This window comes from Leptodactylus fuscus, chromosome 9 (assembly GCF_031893055.1).
Source record: "Leptodactylus fuscus isolate aLepFus1 chromosome 9, aLepFus1.hap2, whole genome shotgun sequence".
In the NCBI taxonomy this organism is placed as follows: domain Eukaryota; kingdom Metazoa; phylum Chordata; class Amphibia; order Anura; family Leptodactylidae; genus Leptodactylus; species Leptodactylus fuscus.
The window spans coordinates 67,024,785-67,042,664 of NC_134273.1; the positions used below are offsets into that span (position 1 = coordinate 67,024,785).

Consider the following 17,880-nt stretch of genomic DNA (forward strand, 5'->3'; position numbering starts at 1 on the left):
GTGGACTTGGTAAGTATAATTTGATCGAACGTTGCCTACCCCTGAAACGAGCATTTCCCCCCCCCATAGACTATAATAGGGTTCGATATTTGATTCGAGTAGTCAAATATTGAGGGGCTACTCGAAACGAATATCGAATCTCGAACATTTCACTGTTCGCTCATCTCTAGTCCTGACTCATTCTTTACACCAGGAAATACTTGTAATATTAGTATGTGCTGCAATGTACCTTTAGTCTTCTAGAAGGGAGAACTAAGGAAACTTATTTCGCTTTTCTCGGCTACACCAGCGATGACTCACCTAAAATGAACAGGTTGTAAAGAAATAAGGATTTTCAGATTGATACATCATAAACCAAGTCCAAACATCATTTTGTGATAAGGTTTGTGACTATATAAATGCCGCCTAAGAGGAAACAATATTCAGTTTGCCTATTTACGCATTAACAATGACACCAAGAAGTATTTTAGCATTAGTTTTAGTTTTTTACATTTTCGCCACAAGTGAGAGTTCTATGGTGAAACTCAGTAATGGAGGATATGAAGATATAGTTATTGCTATCAATCCTAATGTCAAGGAAGATCTCACCATCATTGATAAAATTAAGGTAAGAATTCTAATTATTTCCAGCCTTAAACATGTGCAATTGTTCATTGTCTTGTGAGTTATACGATACAGGACTGTTGGTGTTTTATAAGTCTTTCCTCGGTGGTGTCTTGGAGACGCTAGTGACCATCTGAGGTCAGAGATTTCTTGTGTCTGCTTCCTTTTCATTTGGACATACAAAAGTTATACTTTTTGATGAAGTTCATTGGTAACCAACAGAAATCTAAACTGCGAGGCCATCTAAATCATTGATGGAAGGAGATCTATGTAGTGGTGGCTGAGGACATACAGTATATAAGTCTATGGGAGATACAGAAACTTGTATTGAGTGTTCGATGCTTGTCTACCACTACATACATCTCCTCCCATTAGTGGGTGACATTTTAGAGTATAAAGAAGTTTCCTTCTCTAGTTGTCACATGTTTGTAAACTTTTGGACTATAATAGGGTCTACCGGGTTTCCGCCCAGTTTCCACCAGTTTCATACTGAGACCGACAGAGAGAAAAGTCTTCCTTGCAGGACTTTTCTCTACAATGATTTTAAATAGATTCTGTGGCGGAGACTCCTATGGAGACTACAACACAAGGGTTAATCCAGCTTCATTGTACACATTATACAACAATAAGGTCTAATGTGGTATTTAGGAATCAGCTCTTAAGAAATAGACTATATTTCAATGATTTATTGTGATGTTACATCTAAATGGGTCTTTTCCCGGGCCATTGAGACACTACTGTATTGGGGTTGCGTAACTGTATTCAGAGACATATCCTGAAGCTTTGCAGCCTCAATGCATAAACTGTAACGGAGCCCCCACCCACCTTCTGCCTATGAGAATTCTGGTATATTTTATGGGGCAGTGAGACTTTTTTTTTTTTTGGGGGGGGGGGGGTGTCTAGAGCCCGATAGCGACTGCTACTTCTCCATTCCCTATAACTATACCCTTGATGGTATCAGAGCTTGATCCCATTGAAGCTTCCACTAGACTGAGGTTAGTGAGCTTGTCTAACCTCACCTGAGCTATCTGAAGTTACTAAAAATGACATGGAGCCTAAAAAAACGGAGTGAAAGAATTACAAATCCCTGGTATGTCAGATGGCCCTATATCTGTTTAACTAACTCAAAATTTCCATTGAATTCACTTTAAACTATGTGAAACTAGAATAAAGAAAGACAAAGGAGATTGTTTAAATAATAATAATAGTAATAGTAATAATAATAATAATAATAATAATAATAATAGTAATAATACGGCGAATGCAGCAGAAACACATCAAGGTTCTTTCATGGGGGGATCCAATGCATTGTTCGAATGATTAGGTCTTATCCTGCCCCATGACATTGTAATGGAACCTCCTATGGAGGACGGAAGCTACATGGATGACACTCAGATTGTATTCCACCATTAAATCATACTTGGTTGTCTGCACGTAGTCTTAGATCGTTGCATTGTCTATGGTATACATATTACACTTTAATAAAGGTTTGAACAGATATTGTACCAGCAAAGAATGGTAGGAGACATTAGTATTGGGTATATCGTTCTAGAATTAAAAATAGTATTAAAATGACTATAAGGTAGGTAATGCAATGCCAACTAAACAATGGTGTTTAAAGACAAAATCACTTTCTATTTTATTTTTTCCCCAAAGGACATGGTGAAAGAAGCCACAGGCTTTCTATTTGATGCCACAGGCAAGAGGCTCTACATACGAAGTGTGAAGATTTTGATTCCCTTTTCCTGGTCTGCAAAAAACTATGTTAAACCAAAAACAGAAACATATGATAAGGTAAATGCAGAATCACTTAAAGGGATAGCTATACAATAGTATACAATATTGGAGTTCTTGTATGCTCAGTAGTAGCCGAGCCTAGAGTATGAGCATTATTATACACACGAGCTCCTTTGGGCTCTATTTGGGCTCTATTTGGAGAGCCCTCTCCAATCACTAAGGATTAGGAATAGGGTTGAGCTGATCTTGAGATTTCAGGATCGATTTTAAAATCCAATTTCTGATCATTTTCCATCTCGATCGTGAATTTGCTCAATCGCCTATCGGGATCCGATCTTTTCCAATCCTGATCGCTCAACCCCAATTCGGAACAGGAAGATAATTAAAAGGCTGAATGGATTTGTTACCTATACACACTCATTACTATGTGTATTCCTATATCTGTACTAATAATGGACAGCAGACATGGTGGGAACAAGCAGATGACAGGAGACTGGGCCCTGCTCATCCTCATCCTCTAGCTCAGGGGTAGGGAACCTTCAGCGCTCCAGCTGTTGTGAAACTGCAACTCCCAACATGCTCCAATCACTTGCATGGGAGTTCCAAGAACAGAAGAGCACGTATGCATGCTGGAAGTTGTAGTTTTGCAACAGCTGGAGAGCCATACTTTCCCTACCCTTGCTCTAGCTCCATACAGAGGCTATGTAAGTTAGTGATGAGTTACTTCTCATTGGATCCCCACCACCATAAACTTATCTAAACTCCATGTGTGTGAGGGTTGACCTTTTGATGCGGCTACAGTACAATATGATGCTAGGACTGCTTTAGCCAGGGCTTTTTGGGGTACCTTGTACAGTTTGCGAATGTTCATCCCACTGAGTAAACAAACTACCATGCACAGTTACTTGCATTTCCCTTCTGTTGACCCCTGCTAAAATCTCTATCTTATAACAGTCTCTACCTCTTATTAACTAAGCAAGCTCACACAATGGAGACCGGTTCCAGGGTGCAAACACTTTTATGCATGAATAAAACAGGGCATAACATTGCAAGTTGCAGACAATATTGTATTCACGCTAATAATGTATTTCTGTGTATAATATTAGGCAGACATTAAAATTGCTGATCCTACTCAGAAGCATGGAAATGACCCTTATACACAACAGTATGGACAGTGTGGAAAACAAGGCCAATTTATTCACCTTACGCCAGAATTCATGACTGATGACTTCCTGATCACAGCGTATGGACCTCGAGGTAAAAAAAGGAGATTTTCTTCTTCCATTTTTGTTGATTTTCGTCTGATATTTTATTCTTAAAATGTGTAATGCTATAAGTGTGACGTGCTAATACTGGTGTAAAAGATGAGGAATACTTCATTTTCCATCACCTCTCCTGGGCCCCTCTCAGCATCTGGTTCTTCTTTGTGGGACCACTGAGCCGATCCGTATCATGCTTGATGGACCAAGGTCCTAACATTTGGCCCAATCTCAGGCTTCAGATGTCTCCTGTCAATGAAAATATTAATATAATCTGTATTTTACATGAGTTTTGTTGTTTTTTTCTTTACTTTCAGGGCGAGTGTTCGTTCACGAATGGGCTCATCTCAGATGGGGTGTTTTTGATGAGTACAACTCAGATAAACCTTTCTATATTGCAAGTAATCTTAAAGTGGAAGCTACAAGGTGAGCCATTTACATTGGGATATTGTATGACGTTGAAAAACCTTGGCGCACGTAACACAAGCTGGAAGAAGCGTGTCTTCACCCTGACGGGACTGTATTATATTTTCCTGGGGGTTTATTGCTGGAGTGCCAGGTCTCCATTCACAGGGCAATGGCCTGACCTTCAGATAGGGGAAGGGAATAAAGGCTGACCGTACCTTTCATTCTGACTCTGTTACTGATAGCTGCAATAGACTAGTAGTAATACCTTATGCCTGGTATCTGTGTGCCGTTCTGATTTTTATTGCATCTATTAAAAGTTGTGTTTTACAACCAGCTTGTATTCACTGATAAGATTTTATATCATGGTTTAGTTTGATAAACACAGTAGAAGAAAGTTATTACCTTATAATACCTCTTTCTACAATCTACTCCAGCCATTACATTGCCCAGTGAAGACAAAGTTCTATACTATCTTCTAATATTATCCCATATTTGACCTCTACTCTGTGAATGACATTCTACGCTAAACTTCCAGAATTCACTGTTAGGTAACATGGTTCACCTTGCAACCCAAAATATCAGCACTTTGTAGAGCCGCCTTTCACTTCAATTCCGGCTGCAATTCTTTTGGGGTATGTGTCTATCAGCTTTGCACATCTACAGGCTGAGATGTTTGCCCATTCTTCTTTGTAAAATAGCTGAAGCTCAGCCAGATTGAATGGAAACGTCTGAGAACAACAATTTTCATATCTTGCCACAGATGCTCAATAGGATTGAGGTCTGGACTGTGACTTGTCCATTCTAACACATGAATAGTCTTTGATGTAAACCATTCCCCTACAGCTCTGGTTGTATGTTTAGGGTCATTGTCTTGCTGAAGGTCCTCCCCAGTCTCAAGTCTTTTGTAGCCTCCAACAGGTTTTCTTCCAGGCCACATGCTCTCATGAATCTATAGGATTAATAACTTCTCCAACTGCAGATCCTTAATAACCTTGTACAGATAAATATTATTAGAGGAGTTTTCTTCCTGACCTGCATGTATTGCGTCTGTATTGTCTGCTAAGCTGATGGGAAACTGAAATTCTCTTTGGATCAATAAAGTATCTATCTATCTATCTATCTATCTATCTATCTATCTATCTATCTATCTATCTATCTACTACGTATAATATCTATTTATCTATCTATCTATCTATCTATCTATCTATCTATCTATCTATCTATCTATCTATCTATCACATCTGTTTGCAATGAGTGCTACCCTGTTTCTCCAAAAATAAGACAGTGTCTTATATTAAATTTTCTTCCAAAATATATGACCTGTCTTATTTTCGGGGGATGTCTTATGCAGTGGCTGGAGCGGGGGACAATCGGCTGTCATGCTGGCACTTCCTTAGTGGAGCATGATTGCCGGTTGTAGGTGGTCCAGGAAGTGAAGGGGGGGTGTCTTATTTTCGGGGAAACAGGGTAACAAGTAAAACCATATATACTGAGCTGTATACGTGACAGGGAGATGAGGGACAGGCAAAAGATCTTGCCTCATCATGCAATGGTAATCCATACTTAGTGTGTACAGTATATGACATATCTCCTTATCATGTATACTCAGTATATCTCCTTATCAACTCTCATAGCAATTGCTTAATAAAGTATATTACAAAAATGTTCCTCAACACCCCTCCCCCCTCTCCCCCCTGACACATTAGATACTTATTTGAAAGACCATTATATTTTATGGTGTACTGTAGCCCTCCTGAACAGTCACTACATGGTATTGGTATTTGAGTTCATGTATAGTCATACTTAGGATTGTGTAGTACAGTATAGTATAGTAGGTATATAGTAGGGTTGCTATAGTACCCTATGGCATTGTGTTATAGGCAGCATACAGTAGTACACTTAGAAATTGTCACTGCAGGACAGTACACCATAAAGGTGCACAAACCTATACGAACAACAGGTACTATAGTGTATATGGGATATTTCAATCTATGGCAGATCATTCAACCAACTATCCTAATGGTTACACGGCATAGCATGTATGAATAAATTGTCTAACCTTCTAACTGTAATTTCCAGATGCTCGACTGACATTTATGGTGAGGCAAAAATTATGAAATGTGTAGGAACTACTTGTACAGTTTCCCAATGCAATTTTGACCCTAAGACTGGGCTCTATGAAGATGGCTGTCTTTATGTGCCAAGCCAAGAGCAGTTTGTCACAGAATCCTTAATGTCCATGCAGGCTCTTCCTCCTGTAAGTATAAGTAACGTCTGTAGTAGAATAGCATGCATTAACTGTAAAAAAATAAAAAATATAACCCTTTGATTACTGTTTTAGGTCACTAAGTTCTGCAATGCAAGTAACCATAACACTGAAGCTCCGAACATGCAAAATGAAATGTGCAATTCCCGTAGCACTTGGGAAGTGATCGCAAGCCATGATGACATCAAGTCCACAAATCCATCCCCTGGCCTCAGTGTTCCTGAGCCCACCATCACACTGCTGCAGTTTTCAGAGAGGGTGGTGACTTTAGTGCTGGACGTATCTGGAAGCATGACTACTGTAAGTGGTCACTATAGAAGATAATGTTTAGCTGATCATAGAATATTTGGAGGTTTGCAGGACTTCTTTCTAGTTTCAGGGAATACCACGTCCTACTGTACTAAGATCTTTTTTCTTTTTTAGTCTAATCGCATTGGGCGTCTATACCAGGCTGCAGAGCTTTTCCTTATACAAATCATTGAGACTGAGTCTTATGTGGGAATAGTGACATTTTCAAGTTCTGCCACTGTAAAATCACAATTACTCCAAATAAATAGTGATGCAGAACGCCAGCAGCTGAAAAGACTTCTTCCAACGGTGGCAAGTGGAGGAACAAATATATGTGCTGGACTTCAGGCTGGTATTCAGGTAATGTACTTGAAGACATTTTCTGTATATAGTAAAAATATAATATTAACAGTATCAAAAGTAGGCTGCTAGAGCGCACTCCAGTACCACTCCAGCTGCTTGGTGAAACCATGCATTCAGTGGTCACCCATCTTCTCAATGTGATAATGGCCGCTCTTATAATCATGCTTCCCCCTAGGCACTCTATGGAGCAGATGCTGCATGCAGGCAAAATCCTGCCCATGTGCGATGGGAATGGTTTACAAATAGCTTGTTACGTGGCCAGTTTATTTTCTAATTTCAGAATTTATTTATTTTTTATGTAGATTGTGAGCCCCATATGGGAATCACAATGTACATTTTTTTTTTTACCTATCAGCATGTCTTTGTAGAATGGGAAGAAATCCATGCAAACATGGGGAGAACATACAAACTCCTTGCAGATGTTGTTCCTGGTGGGATTCGAACACAGGACTCCAGCGCTGCAAGGCGACAGTGCTAACCACTGAGCCACTGTGTTGCCCCCATTTCAGAACTCATTTTCTGTAGCCTTTGGATAGGGTTAGCCAGAATCCCATCCACATTGCAGGTACTGTAAAACGTTGCATTTCCACTGCAGCTAAATCGCTGCATTTTCGCAACGTAGGGACCATGCCATACACTGCACTGTTACAGACAAAACAATGCGGACAATTACCAAACAATTTAGAAACCACATTTTTCTGCTCAGTAATTGCAACGTACTGTAATAAAAAATGCAGCCCAATGCATTCAATCACAGTGAGAGACCTGTACATAATACACGTGTGTTTGTTAGTGAGATGTCCCCCTAATCAAATATAAATCTAGGCTTATACACAGTGTATACATACATTTATAAACATATACATTACACTGACATGTATACTACACTGTATACATTACACATACATTTACAGTAAGGAGGAGTAAGCAAGGGAGGAGTAAGCAGAAGAGGAGTAAGCAAGGGAGGAGTAGGCAAAGAAGGAGTAAGCAAGGGAGGCGTAAGCAGAGGAGGAGTAAGCAAAGGAGGAGTAAGCAGAAGAAGAGTAAGCAAGGGAGGAGTAAGCAATGGAGGAGTAAGCAGAGGAGGAGAAAGCAATGGAGGAGTAAGCAAGGGAGGAGTAAGCAGAAGAGGAGTAAGCAAGGGAGGAGTAAGCAATGGAGGAGTAAGCAGAAGAGGAGTAAGCAAGGGAGGAGTAAGCAATGGAGGAGTAAGCAGAGGAGGAGAAAGCAATGGAGGAGTAAGCAAGGGAGGAGTAAGCAGAGGAGGAGTAAGCAGAGGACTAAGCAAAGGAGGAGTAAGCAAGGGAGGCGCAAGCAGAGGAGGAGTAAGCAAAGGAGGAGTAAGCAGAAGAGGAGTAAGCAAGGGAGGAGTAAGCAGAGGAGGAGAAAGCAATGGAGGAGTAAGCAAGGGAGGAGTAAGCAGAGGAGGAGTAAGCAGAGGACTAAGCAAAGGAGGAGTAAGCAAGTGAGGAGTAAGCAAGGAAGGAGTAAGCAAGTGAGGAGTAAGCAGAGGAGGAGTAAGCAGAAGAGGAGTAAGCAAGGGAGGAGTAAGCAGAGGACTAAGCAAAGGAGGAGTAAGCAAGTGAGGAGTAAGCAAGGGAGGAGTAAGCAAAGGAGGAGTAAGCAGAGGAGGAATAAGAAAGGGAGGAGTAAGCAAGGGAGGTTCCTACAGTAGGAAGAAAAGAGGCAGAATGCTAGCAGCTAGTGACAGAAGGTGGCAAGCAAAGCTTGTCACTTTCCTCTTATGCAAAGGATTACAATTGGAATTGACAGAAGAATGTGCAAGAGAAGAAAAAATATTTTTTGATAACTATAAGCTTTATATTAAAACATATCAGAAGAGTACGTTCCCATGTATAATTTATATCCATATATCATGTTACTGCACAGGTAAATAAAGGAAAGTCTGGTTCAGCTGATGGAACTGAAGTCATATTACTGTCAGATGGAGAAGACAATTATGATACTAATCTTTGTGCCCAACAAGTTATAGCGAGTGGTGCCATAATTCATGTCATATTCCTTGGAGGTGCTGAAGAACCAAAACTGAAAGAGATTGCAAAAGCTACGGGTGAGCAAAAATTACTCTTTAAGCCATATCTAGGTCTTATGCAGACATCTTTAAGATGACTTTACTCAACCCTCTGAAGTGCAAGCAATACTGAGGCATACTTTGACCTTATGGCTAGCTGTTTGGGAAGTATTAAGTCCTTGTCCCAATCGCACATGCACTTATAACAGTGGTTCTTAACCTTGTTTGAGGTACCGAACCTACCAGTTTCATATGCACATTCACCTAACCCTTCTTTAGTGATAAATAAAATATGATTGATTTCCAAATTCAAGACACAGGTATATGTTTTTTTACTGGTACACAAAATGAACCGTGCATAGGGCCTAGGGTTCGATCGAACCCTGGTTAAGAACCACTGACTTATAATGATGGCACAATGTTAACAGGGTTCAACTAAAAAGATTAACTCACAGAAGGTTTGTGTTTACAATGATGTGCAATGTGTTGTGTATTATATGCATTGTATTTGTATATTGTGTTATAATGCTCATGTCACTTTAAAGTGGTATTCCCACGTCGCATACTCACCAGTCTTCACTGCTGTAAAATCTTCTTTCTTCCTGGTTTCTTGCGTCATTTGGTGGGCGGGGTTTCACATGCAACCTGCCATTTAGCTCTGCCCCCAAATTAGTGTGTAGCTCTGCATGCAGAAGACGGAAAGCTATCAGACCAGGTGTGGCCGTGAGCACTGGTGATTGTTTTATGCTCTCTGCCGCGAAACTGTTTTTTAAACCGGACACAGAGTACTGCATGTCTGACTCTGTGTCCGGTTTTAAAAAAACGCTCACCGGTGCTCACGGCCGGACATCTTTCAAACCCATTCAAATGAGTCTTGCAGCTTTCCGTCTCCTGCTCTGTTTTGTGCAGGAAACGGAAACCTATATGAACGGAGACCGGGCGCAGATGTGAACAAGCCCTTACAAATACAATATAAAACTGTCTCATAGATGTGGGAAAAAAGAGAACAGTGGGAGTGAAGGTAGGTAATATCAGGCATGACAGAGTGCAGGGGTCAGAGAAGAACCATTTCTTACTATTGGGTGGCTGCAGGTGACCTGCAAGGGTTGGTGCCGGGCACCAGTCCAAGAGAAGACATTTTGAATTGTCTGCAGAGAGTTGCAGGGGCTCACCACTTGTCAATGCGTTTGGTATTCGGTTCAGGGGGTCCCCAAGCAGACTACTATGCTACGGAATACTGAACGCAGATGTGAAATAGGCCTAAATGCCAAAAATGATCATATTCTGCCCACAGAGAAACATTACAATTTTTGATTTCTTGCAGGCGGAAAGACAATTTTATCCACAGATAAATTGGATGAACAAGGTTTAATTGATGCCTTCAGTTCCATTTCGGCTAGTAACGGAGATATTACTAAACAGTCCATACAGGTGAATGTTCTGTTCTACTTCTATTATCTGGTGTTATATGGTCCAACAGGACTCACTGGTGTCTGAATTTAAACCAGAAATCACATTTGCCCCTGCGTTTATGCTACTTGGGGCCTTACCCTGTTTTGCAAAATTGGTGTGGGAATTGTTTTCTAATACCGGACTACATCTTCGGACTACAGTACATATCTGTAAGTAATGTTAAAATTCACATTGGTTCTTCTTCTTTTTCCAGCTGGAAAGTAAAGCATCAACCCTTCAGCCATCTAAATGCTTGGATGGCACTGTGTACATTGACAATACAGTGGGAAATGACACTTTCTTTCTAGTTACTTGGCAATCCGCAGTACCAAATATTAATCTGAAGGATCCAAAGGGGGTTACATATACTGCAGCACAATTCACCACTGACAGCACTTCCAAATCTTCAAGACTTGCTATCCCGGGAACAGCAGAGGTAACATTTTTCTATTGATTTAAAAGATATCTGAGTTTTCATGAAAAGTTGAAATCTCTGCTGAATCTTGCTTGGCGGCCTGGTCCCTCCAAAGACACATTAGATAATCAAGATATCTTCATAGTGACTGAAGGGTGAGGTTGTGTTCTGTGCGTATTCACAGAGTGAATAGAGAAGGGAGGGGTTGATTCTCCACAGCCTCCACATTTGTCTGCAAACTGTTTCTCTGTGCAAAGGATAGGACATTCTGCAAATCTCACAGCTTACAATGTAAGGGGGAGTTCTCACGGTGTAAAGTTGCGGCCGCAAAATTACGGGTGCAAAATTACGCGCCGTATACGATTGTAACTCCCATTGAAATCAATAGGATCTTTTTGAGCGCGCAAACTGCTGACACGCGTATACGTGCCAGATTGCGCGCCACTTTACACCATGTGAACTACCCCTAAGAAAAAAGTCTATTCTATGTACTTGTATCTACTTCTGGCTGCTTGCGTGATTACAGATGGAATATTTGTCACAGACAGCAAGCAGATTTTCTGACTATACTCAAAGTTTTTTTTCCTGTATTTTAACTGCTTGCCTGCATATATTTGCCCTGTATTTGCAGTCCAGTGTTCCTGGATCCCCTATATTTAGAAAATGTGGGCTTTTCTCGGCTATTTGTTTGCTATTGTACAGTTACTCCTGGCAGAATTACATACAAAGAAACCAGTAGTATTAGTAATGGATAGGGGAGTGTCAAACTGCTTCTTATTGTACTCAGCCACAGCTTCAGAGACAAATGTAAAATGTGTTGCATTCATAATGTTACTAGCAGAAAAACCTCTAGGACATCATGTGTGAAGACTTATACATTCATAGAATAGACTGCCCAGCAAGACATATTTCAACTTTTAATAAAAACTTAAAGCCTTTTAAGACTGGTTTCTGTTGTGCATCATTTTTACCTTTCCCACTGTTTAGCCCTTCCCCTCTGTGAGGCCAATGAGAGATTCTCTGCTAGTTGGGGTTGAACTTGAAACGTATAGAACCTCATTTTTTAATGGATTGAGTGCTCCTAAAAAATCCCCTGATGAGCACAAGAAGTAATGGGTCGAATTGTGTTGGAATGGTGAGACACTTATAGACATATCAATAGTGATAGTTTGAGGTACTGCCGTTGTTAGGGTGGGAGTCTTGGATTCTGGGGGTTAGTGGTTAGAGTGAGGGTTACCCTACAAGAGAATGGGATTGTTGCTAGCTGTTAATATTGAATTGTCAGTTTTTGTGTGCTGCCATATTAAATTAGATTTACTAAATCTCTGTGTTTCTGTTTCAGAGAGGTCCTTGGCTTTACAGTGTCTGCAATTCACGTGCTTCAGTTGAGACTTTAGGATTAGTCGTGAATTCTAAGGCTTCTGATGCAAAAGTTTCTCCAATTATTGTAAATGCCCATATGAACCAAGACACAAACCAATATCCCAACCCTATGGTTGTCTATGCCTCGGTGAATCAAGGACTGATGCCTGTCACTGGTGCAAAGGTCACTGCAACAATTGAGCCGGTCAGTGGATCAGTAGTGACCCTAGAACTTCTGGACAATGGAGCAGGTAACTATATTTGGTTTCCAAGAGCCCAACCTCTATCTATACAAAACACCTTTACTTCCAGCTTTAATTACATGGTAAACTTACTTTGTTAAATTTCTATAATGGGAGAACCTCTTTAACACTTCAAAATCTCAAAACTGGAAATCCAGAGTCTCCCTTCAAAAATGGTGCAACCGTGGCACAATTCTGTGCTCTATGGAAGTGCTGTTACTCGAACATCTCCTACAGTCCGTTTGAGAATAATGCAGTATAATGCATGCGCTCATTGTTCCATATATGAAGGGACATTCCAGAACCCCATTCTCAATATCGGTGAGAGTTCCTGTGGCCCAAACCCCACCAATCAGACACTTACTTTTTATCCTGTAGATAGGAGATACATATCTATAGTGTGACAAACCCTTAAAGGGGTTGTTCTAGGCATTATTTATGATTTATCCTAAAGACAGAAGACCAGTGGGGGGTTTGATACCCAGAACCCACCCAGATTGGCTGCTTAAACAGTATGGGCCACTCCCTGAGTGCAGTTTCCGCTTCACCGGTCACTTGCTGTCATGAACATGACCAGTTTGCAGGTAAGTTCCATTCCAGTGAATGAGTTGAGCTATGATGCCAACCACAACTGCGGTATAATGTATGGTACTGTGCTTGGTTTGGTATGAAGAGGCATCAGTCCACACCTGAACGCTTCGGTCTCTTCAAATAGCTGAAGATTAGGTGGGTGTGGGATCCCTGCCAATCTTTACTTTGCAACCTATCCTAGGAATAGGTCATAAAGCGCCTATACAGAAACCACCAGCATTTCCATAGGTATAATTGACATGCTGCAATTTACAAAAACTCAAGCGTTTTTGAAATCGCAGCGTTTCCACTGCAGATTTTTTTCTGCAATGTGTGGATGGGATTAACCAGAAACCTGTCAACTTTGCAGTTACTGTACAATGCTGTGGTCCAAATCGCAGCGTTTATGCTACGTAGAGCTCCGGCCTTAATATCGGATACACAGGTCTATGAGGTGAATTAATATAAATAGACACTATTGTTGAGTGATGACTACAAAGTTGGCTCCGAGTAAGGTCGTTCTCTACTTAACTAATAGTATGTTGAGTTTCGTACGTTAGTAATAACAAGAATATAAAACGTTGTTAAAACCAAGATGTAAATATGTGTAAGTAAATATCCTGATAAATGCTGTTTTCAGGCCCTGATATTACGAAGAATGATGGAATATATTCAAGATACTTCACACAGTTCTCAGCAAATGGAAGATATGGTTTAAAAGTGCGAGTTGAAAGCAGTAATAAGAATAAAAGTCGCCTGGTCTTCCCCAAGAACCGCGCTCTCTACATGCCAGGATTGATCGTAAATGGTAAGAGACATTTACGCCAATTTATTAAATTTCATAATAATTCACAACAATTTAAACCTTCGGTTATAGGGAACATCTGATACATTGTCTACCAATAAGTATTTGGACCCCTGTGGTAGAATAGAAAAAGAACATTTATTCCTATCCAATAGTTGGTAGACCCCAGCAGATATGTTTCCTTACAGATGGTATTGATGGACACAATACTCCCGGATGCCTGGTGAAACTCCTGGTGTTTGTGAGCCATCGGTGCGGTTTCTCTGGTCAGCACCTGTCGGTCTCTATCTCCCAGTTTCGGGGGTCTGCTGACGCGGGGCACATTCTGACAATCACCGTTCACCTTTCCACTTCGTAATCAAATAGACCTGTAACATCTCTGCCTGTTCGGGTCACTGAGCCACCCTCTGCTCGCATGCGGCGGTGCAGTTTGGTTCCTTGCTTAAAGTTTTTGGTTGCACTGTGTGAACACGGCTCTAGTTCTGTCATTGAATTTCCACCACACCCATCTTCTGCCCTTGTTTGCCTCTGTTCATGAAGTGGTTAATTCGTGTGATTGACAGCCTTTGTCTATCTATTTACTTCATGGCGGGTTCTTCCTCCTTATATAAGCTTGGCTCATATTCACACTGTGCTTGCTATTGCCTCGTGCTTGCTGGCGTTTCTCTTGCTGTTTATTTACTTGTATTCTTAATCCTGACCTTGGCTTTCCCTTTTGACTATTCTTTTGGACTTCGATTTGGTACAGCATTGCTCGACTGTTACCGAACCCTGGCTACCTGACCTCCATTTGTTGTTGTTTGTCTTGTCTGCGTTTTGTGTGTCACATATATAGGAAGGGATCATCTCCAAGTTGCCGCCTATTGCATAGGATAGGACCGGCAAGAGGAAGGGACAGTGGGGGGCTTCAGCTTAGGGCTCACTGTCTCTTGTGCCCCTTTCTCCAGGGTTTCCAGCAGCTACTGGGGAATTACTGTCCTAGCAATTCCATAACAAGACCACTGTTGATTTTGGGTAATTCAGTTCGCTTGCTATGTCCCTTAAGGATTGACCATTTCTGTGGTACCCCACAATTACCCCTTTCTCGAAATCGGACAGCTCTGCACTTCGTGGCATCTTGCATACGACTAATTCTAATGCACTAATACCAATGCTGTTTCCTATTTAATGGCGGAAGGCGTGACATACATCATGACCGCAGAAATCTTCATTTGCATGGGTGTCCAAATACTTATTGGTAGACAGTGTATGTAATATACTCTATGCTTAAATATAGGGTTAGGTCAATGATTCTCCCCCCAATAGCCATTTGCCCATTGGTTTCTCTTAGCTTCATTTGGGTAACAGGAGTGGATATTAACAATGGGGGCTTGAGACTTTACTGTGGCTACTGGAGGGGTCTCTGTACCACATTGTGATCATTGTAGCACTGTACTCTATGTCAGATATATTCTTCCCTTTTCCATAGGCAATCCTCCATTTTCAGTGTTACGGCCCACAGCACTATCAAAGGCAGAACATAATTTACCAGGCTATGGATATGTCCCATGTGTCATTAGTATGGTAACTTCAATGAGACAGGCAGGAAGGAAATAATCTTTGATCTTTTTTTCTTACTCAAAATCTCTTTGTAGGTACTATTGTCATGAACCCCCCTCGGCCCGAAATTCCAGATGAAGATCTTAATGTTGGAGAATTCAGCAGGACAGCTTCAGGAGGTTCCTTTGTGGTATCTAATGTACCCCCAAGTGGTCCTCAACCAGATATCTATAAACCTGAGAGAATATCCGACTTACAGGCCCAGATTGTTAATGATACTATTGAGTTATCCTGGACAGCCACCGGGGATGATCTGGACCAGGGGACTGGTGAGTAATGTTCTTTGAGTGATAAATGTTTGATACATGCTGTACACAATATAAGTGTGTCAGAGATAGATAGATAGATAGATAGATAGATAGATAGATAGATAGATAGACTCCAAAAAGAGGGAGAGCCCTGGAAGAGTGGGAAAATCTCCTAAGCATGGTGGAAGACTCTCTCAGCTTTCGAGTTCACTGTCATTCCACATGAGATATGGGCTTGTTAGGAAACATTTATGAATACTAACATTATTAACCCCAGTCTTCATAACTCCATTGCTGACGGAGGGTGAAGCACACCCTACACCAGGTAGTGTGCCGGGAGGAGAAATGTACATCAGCTCATGTCCCACTTAATTTACATTTTGCAATTTAATTGCAATTTTTTGCTGAAATCATTGGTTTGTGCAAAACAAATTGTAACTTTTATTGCCTTGTACGTCAGAAAACTGGGGAACAGGGCATAATAAATATGTCCCAATATGCGTCGGTCACAAGGAGCGTGACAAGCACATTTTCTTGTCGATGTCACAAAAGGGGCATGGTATGCACAAAGGGAGAGGATGGGGGAATAGGCCTCCCAATGGAGGTATGGCCTTATCCATAAATTTTCATGTCAAGTTATAAGCAGCATTTCCCTACATGTCATGACTCATGTTGGCAAGTGTGAGATAGATAAAGAGGTATAAGATAGATGTTGTAATTTTTAGGTAAAAAACACATACAGAATAAAATAAATGATTAAGGTACTATAAAAGCAATAGACATATAATACTGCATCATCAACTCACCAATATACATACTGTATCTATTTCACTTTTTTGTTTCCAGCTTCAAGTTACGACCTAAGAATGAATCTAAACCCCAGTGACCTCCGAACCAACTTTATTGGATCGCCATCGATCAACGTTTCAGCTCTGACTCCCTCACCAGCAGGATCCAGCGAAACGTTCTCCTTCACGCCACAAAATATTGTTTTACAAAATGGCACCATCCTTTATTTTGCTTTAATTGCTATAGATAAAGCCGCTCAACAATCGGAGGTGTCCAACATAGCTCAGGCCGCTCTCCTCATTCCTCCAACACCGGCTCCTTCAACAATAGCTCCTACCACTGAACTGACTACCCCTGAACCAACTACGACTACAGTGACTACCCCTAAACCGACTACAAATGAAGTGACTACACCTAAATCTACTACAACTTTTACCAGACCGAAAACCGATCCCCCCTCCAATGACCAATCTGATAGACTGAATATAACACATATCACCCTGATAGTGTGCTCGGCTGTTGTGGGTATCTGTATTATTATCAGTATTACTGTCTGTATTGTCAGCTGTCAGAGGAGGAAAAGAAATCCAGAAGTAAGAGTGTGAGATGGAAAACTACCTACATGTGTATATTAAAGGGTCGGTTTTATGATATATATATATATATATATATATATATATATATATATATATATATATATATTTGCATAGAGAATCAGTACTGTATTGTATATATGGATACATTAAAATATATTAGAGGACTTGGCATCTTCCTTGTTCCCAGCAGATTGTATTTTCTTCTCGTCTTCTCTGTGTTTGCTCAGCACCCTCCTCAGTACCCTTCTCCCTGAATCTTGCAGTCTATATAGATCAGTGGTGACCAATCCAATATCTTGTGCGTCCACATCACATTCAGTCAGGGGTTAATTGAAGAACATATGACCCTTTTACTGACTCTGTTTTGGCTGGTACTGCCAGTGTTTCCGTAGCTATAGTTGACATGCTGCGATTTCTAAAAATGTGACAGTTTTGTAAATTGTAGCATTTCCGCTGTGCATGGTTTTCTGCAATTTGTGGATGGGATTTTCTAGAATTCCCTCGAATTTGCTGTGACTGTAAAACGCTGTTTTTGCCACTGCGTTAACAACATGTGGGGCGAGAACTAAATCATGTTTTTATTTTAAAGAGGGCTTTTCAAAACCTGCACCATCTCCAGGTCTTAGCTTCCGACACAGAATTTTTCATATCTGTGTGGCTACGGCCCTGGATTGCATATCCTCCTTTCCTTGACAACATGCCGCTCTTTTCACAATTTAGCCACAACTGGGCACCGAACTTCCATCATAAGTGCAAAAATGGGAGGCAGAACTTCAAATGTCTCTCACCTCTGAAGAAAGATCCTTTGTCCTCAAACACGCATCTGTAAGCTTGCAAGAAACAAGC

The 17,880-nt window shown here is 40.9% G+C and overlaps 1 protein-coding gene across 1 annotated transcript; it reads left to right on the forward strand.

Moving 5' to 3' along the window:
- Window positions 1–439: 439 nt before the first annotated feature.
- On the forward strand, window positions 440–17,191 carry LOC142218366 (calcium-activated chloride channel regulator 1-like). Its single transcript, XM_075287066.1, has 14 exons — window positions 440–607; window positions 2,260–2,397; window positions 3,447–3,597; window positions 3,917–4,025; window positions 6,087–6,264; window positions 6,349–6,573; window positions 6,697–6,921; window positions 8,815–8,995; window positions 10,281–10,387; window positions 10,623–10,844; window positions 12,166–12,436; window positions 13,638–13,805; window positions 15,437–15,670; window positions 16,496–17,191. Exons 1-14 carry the CDS (start codon window positions 449–451, stop codon window positions 17,041–17,043), a joined length of 2,916 nt encoding a protein of 971 aa, XP_075143167.1. The 5' UTR covers window positions 440–448; the 3' UTR covers window positions 17,044–17,191.
- Window positions 17,192–17,880: the final 689 nt, after the last annotated feature.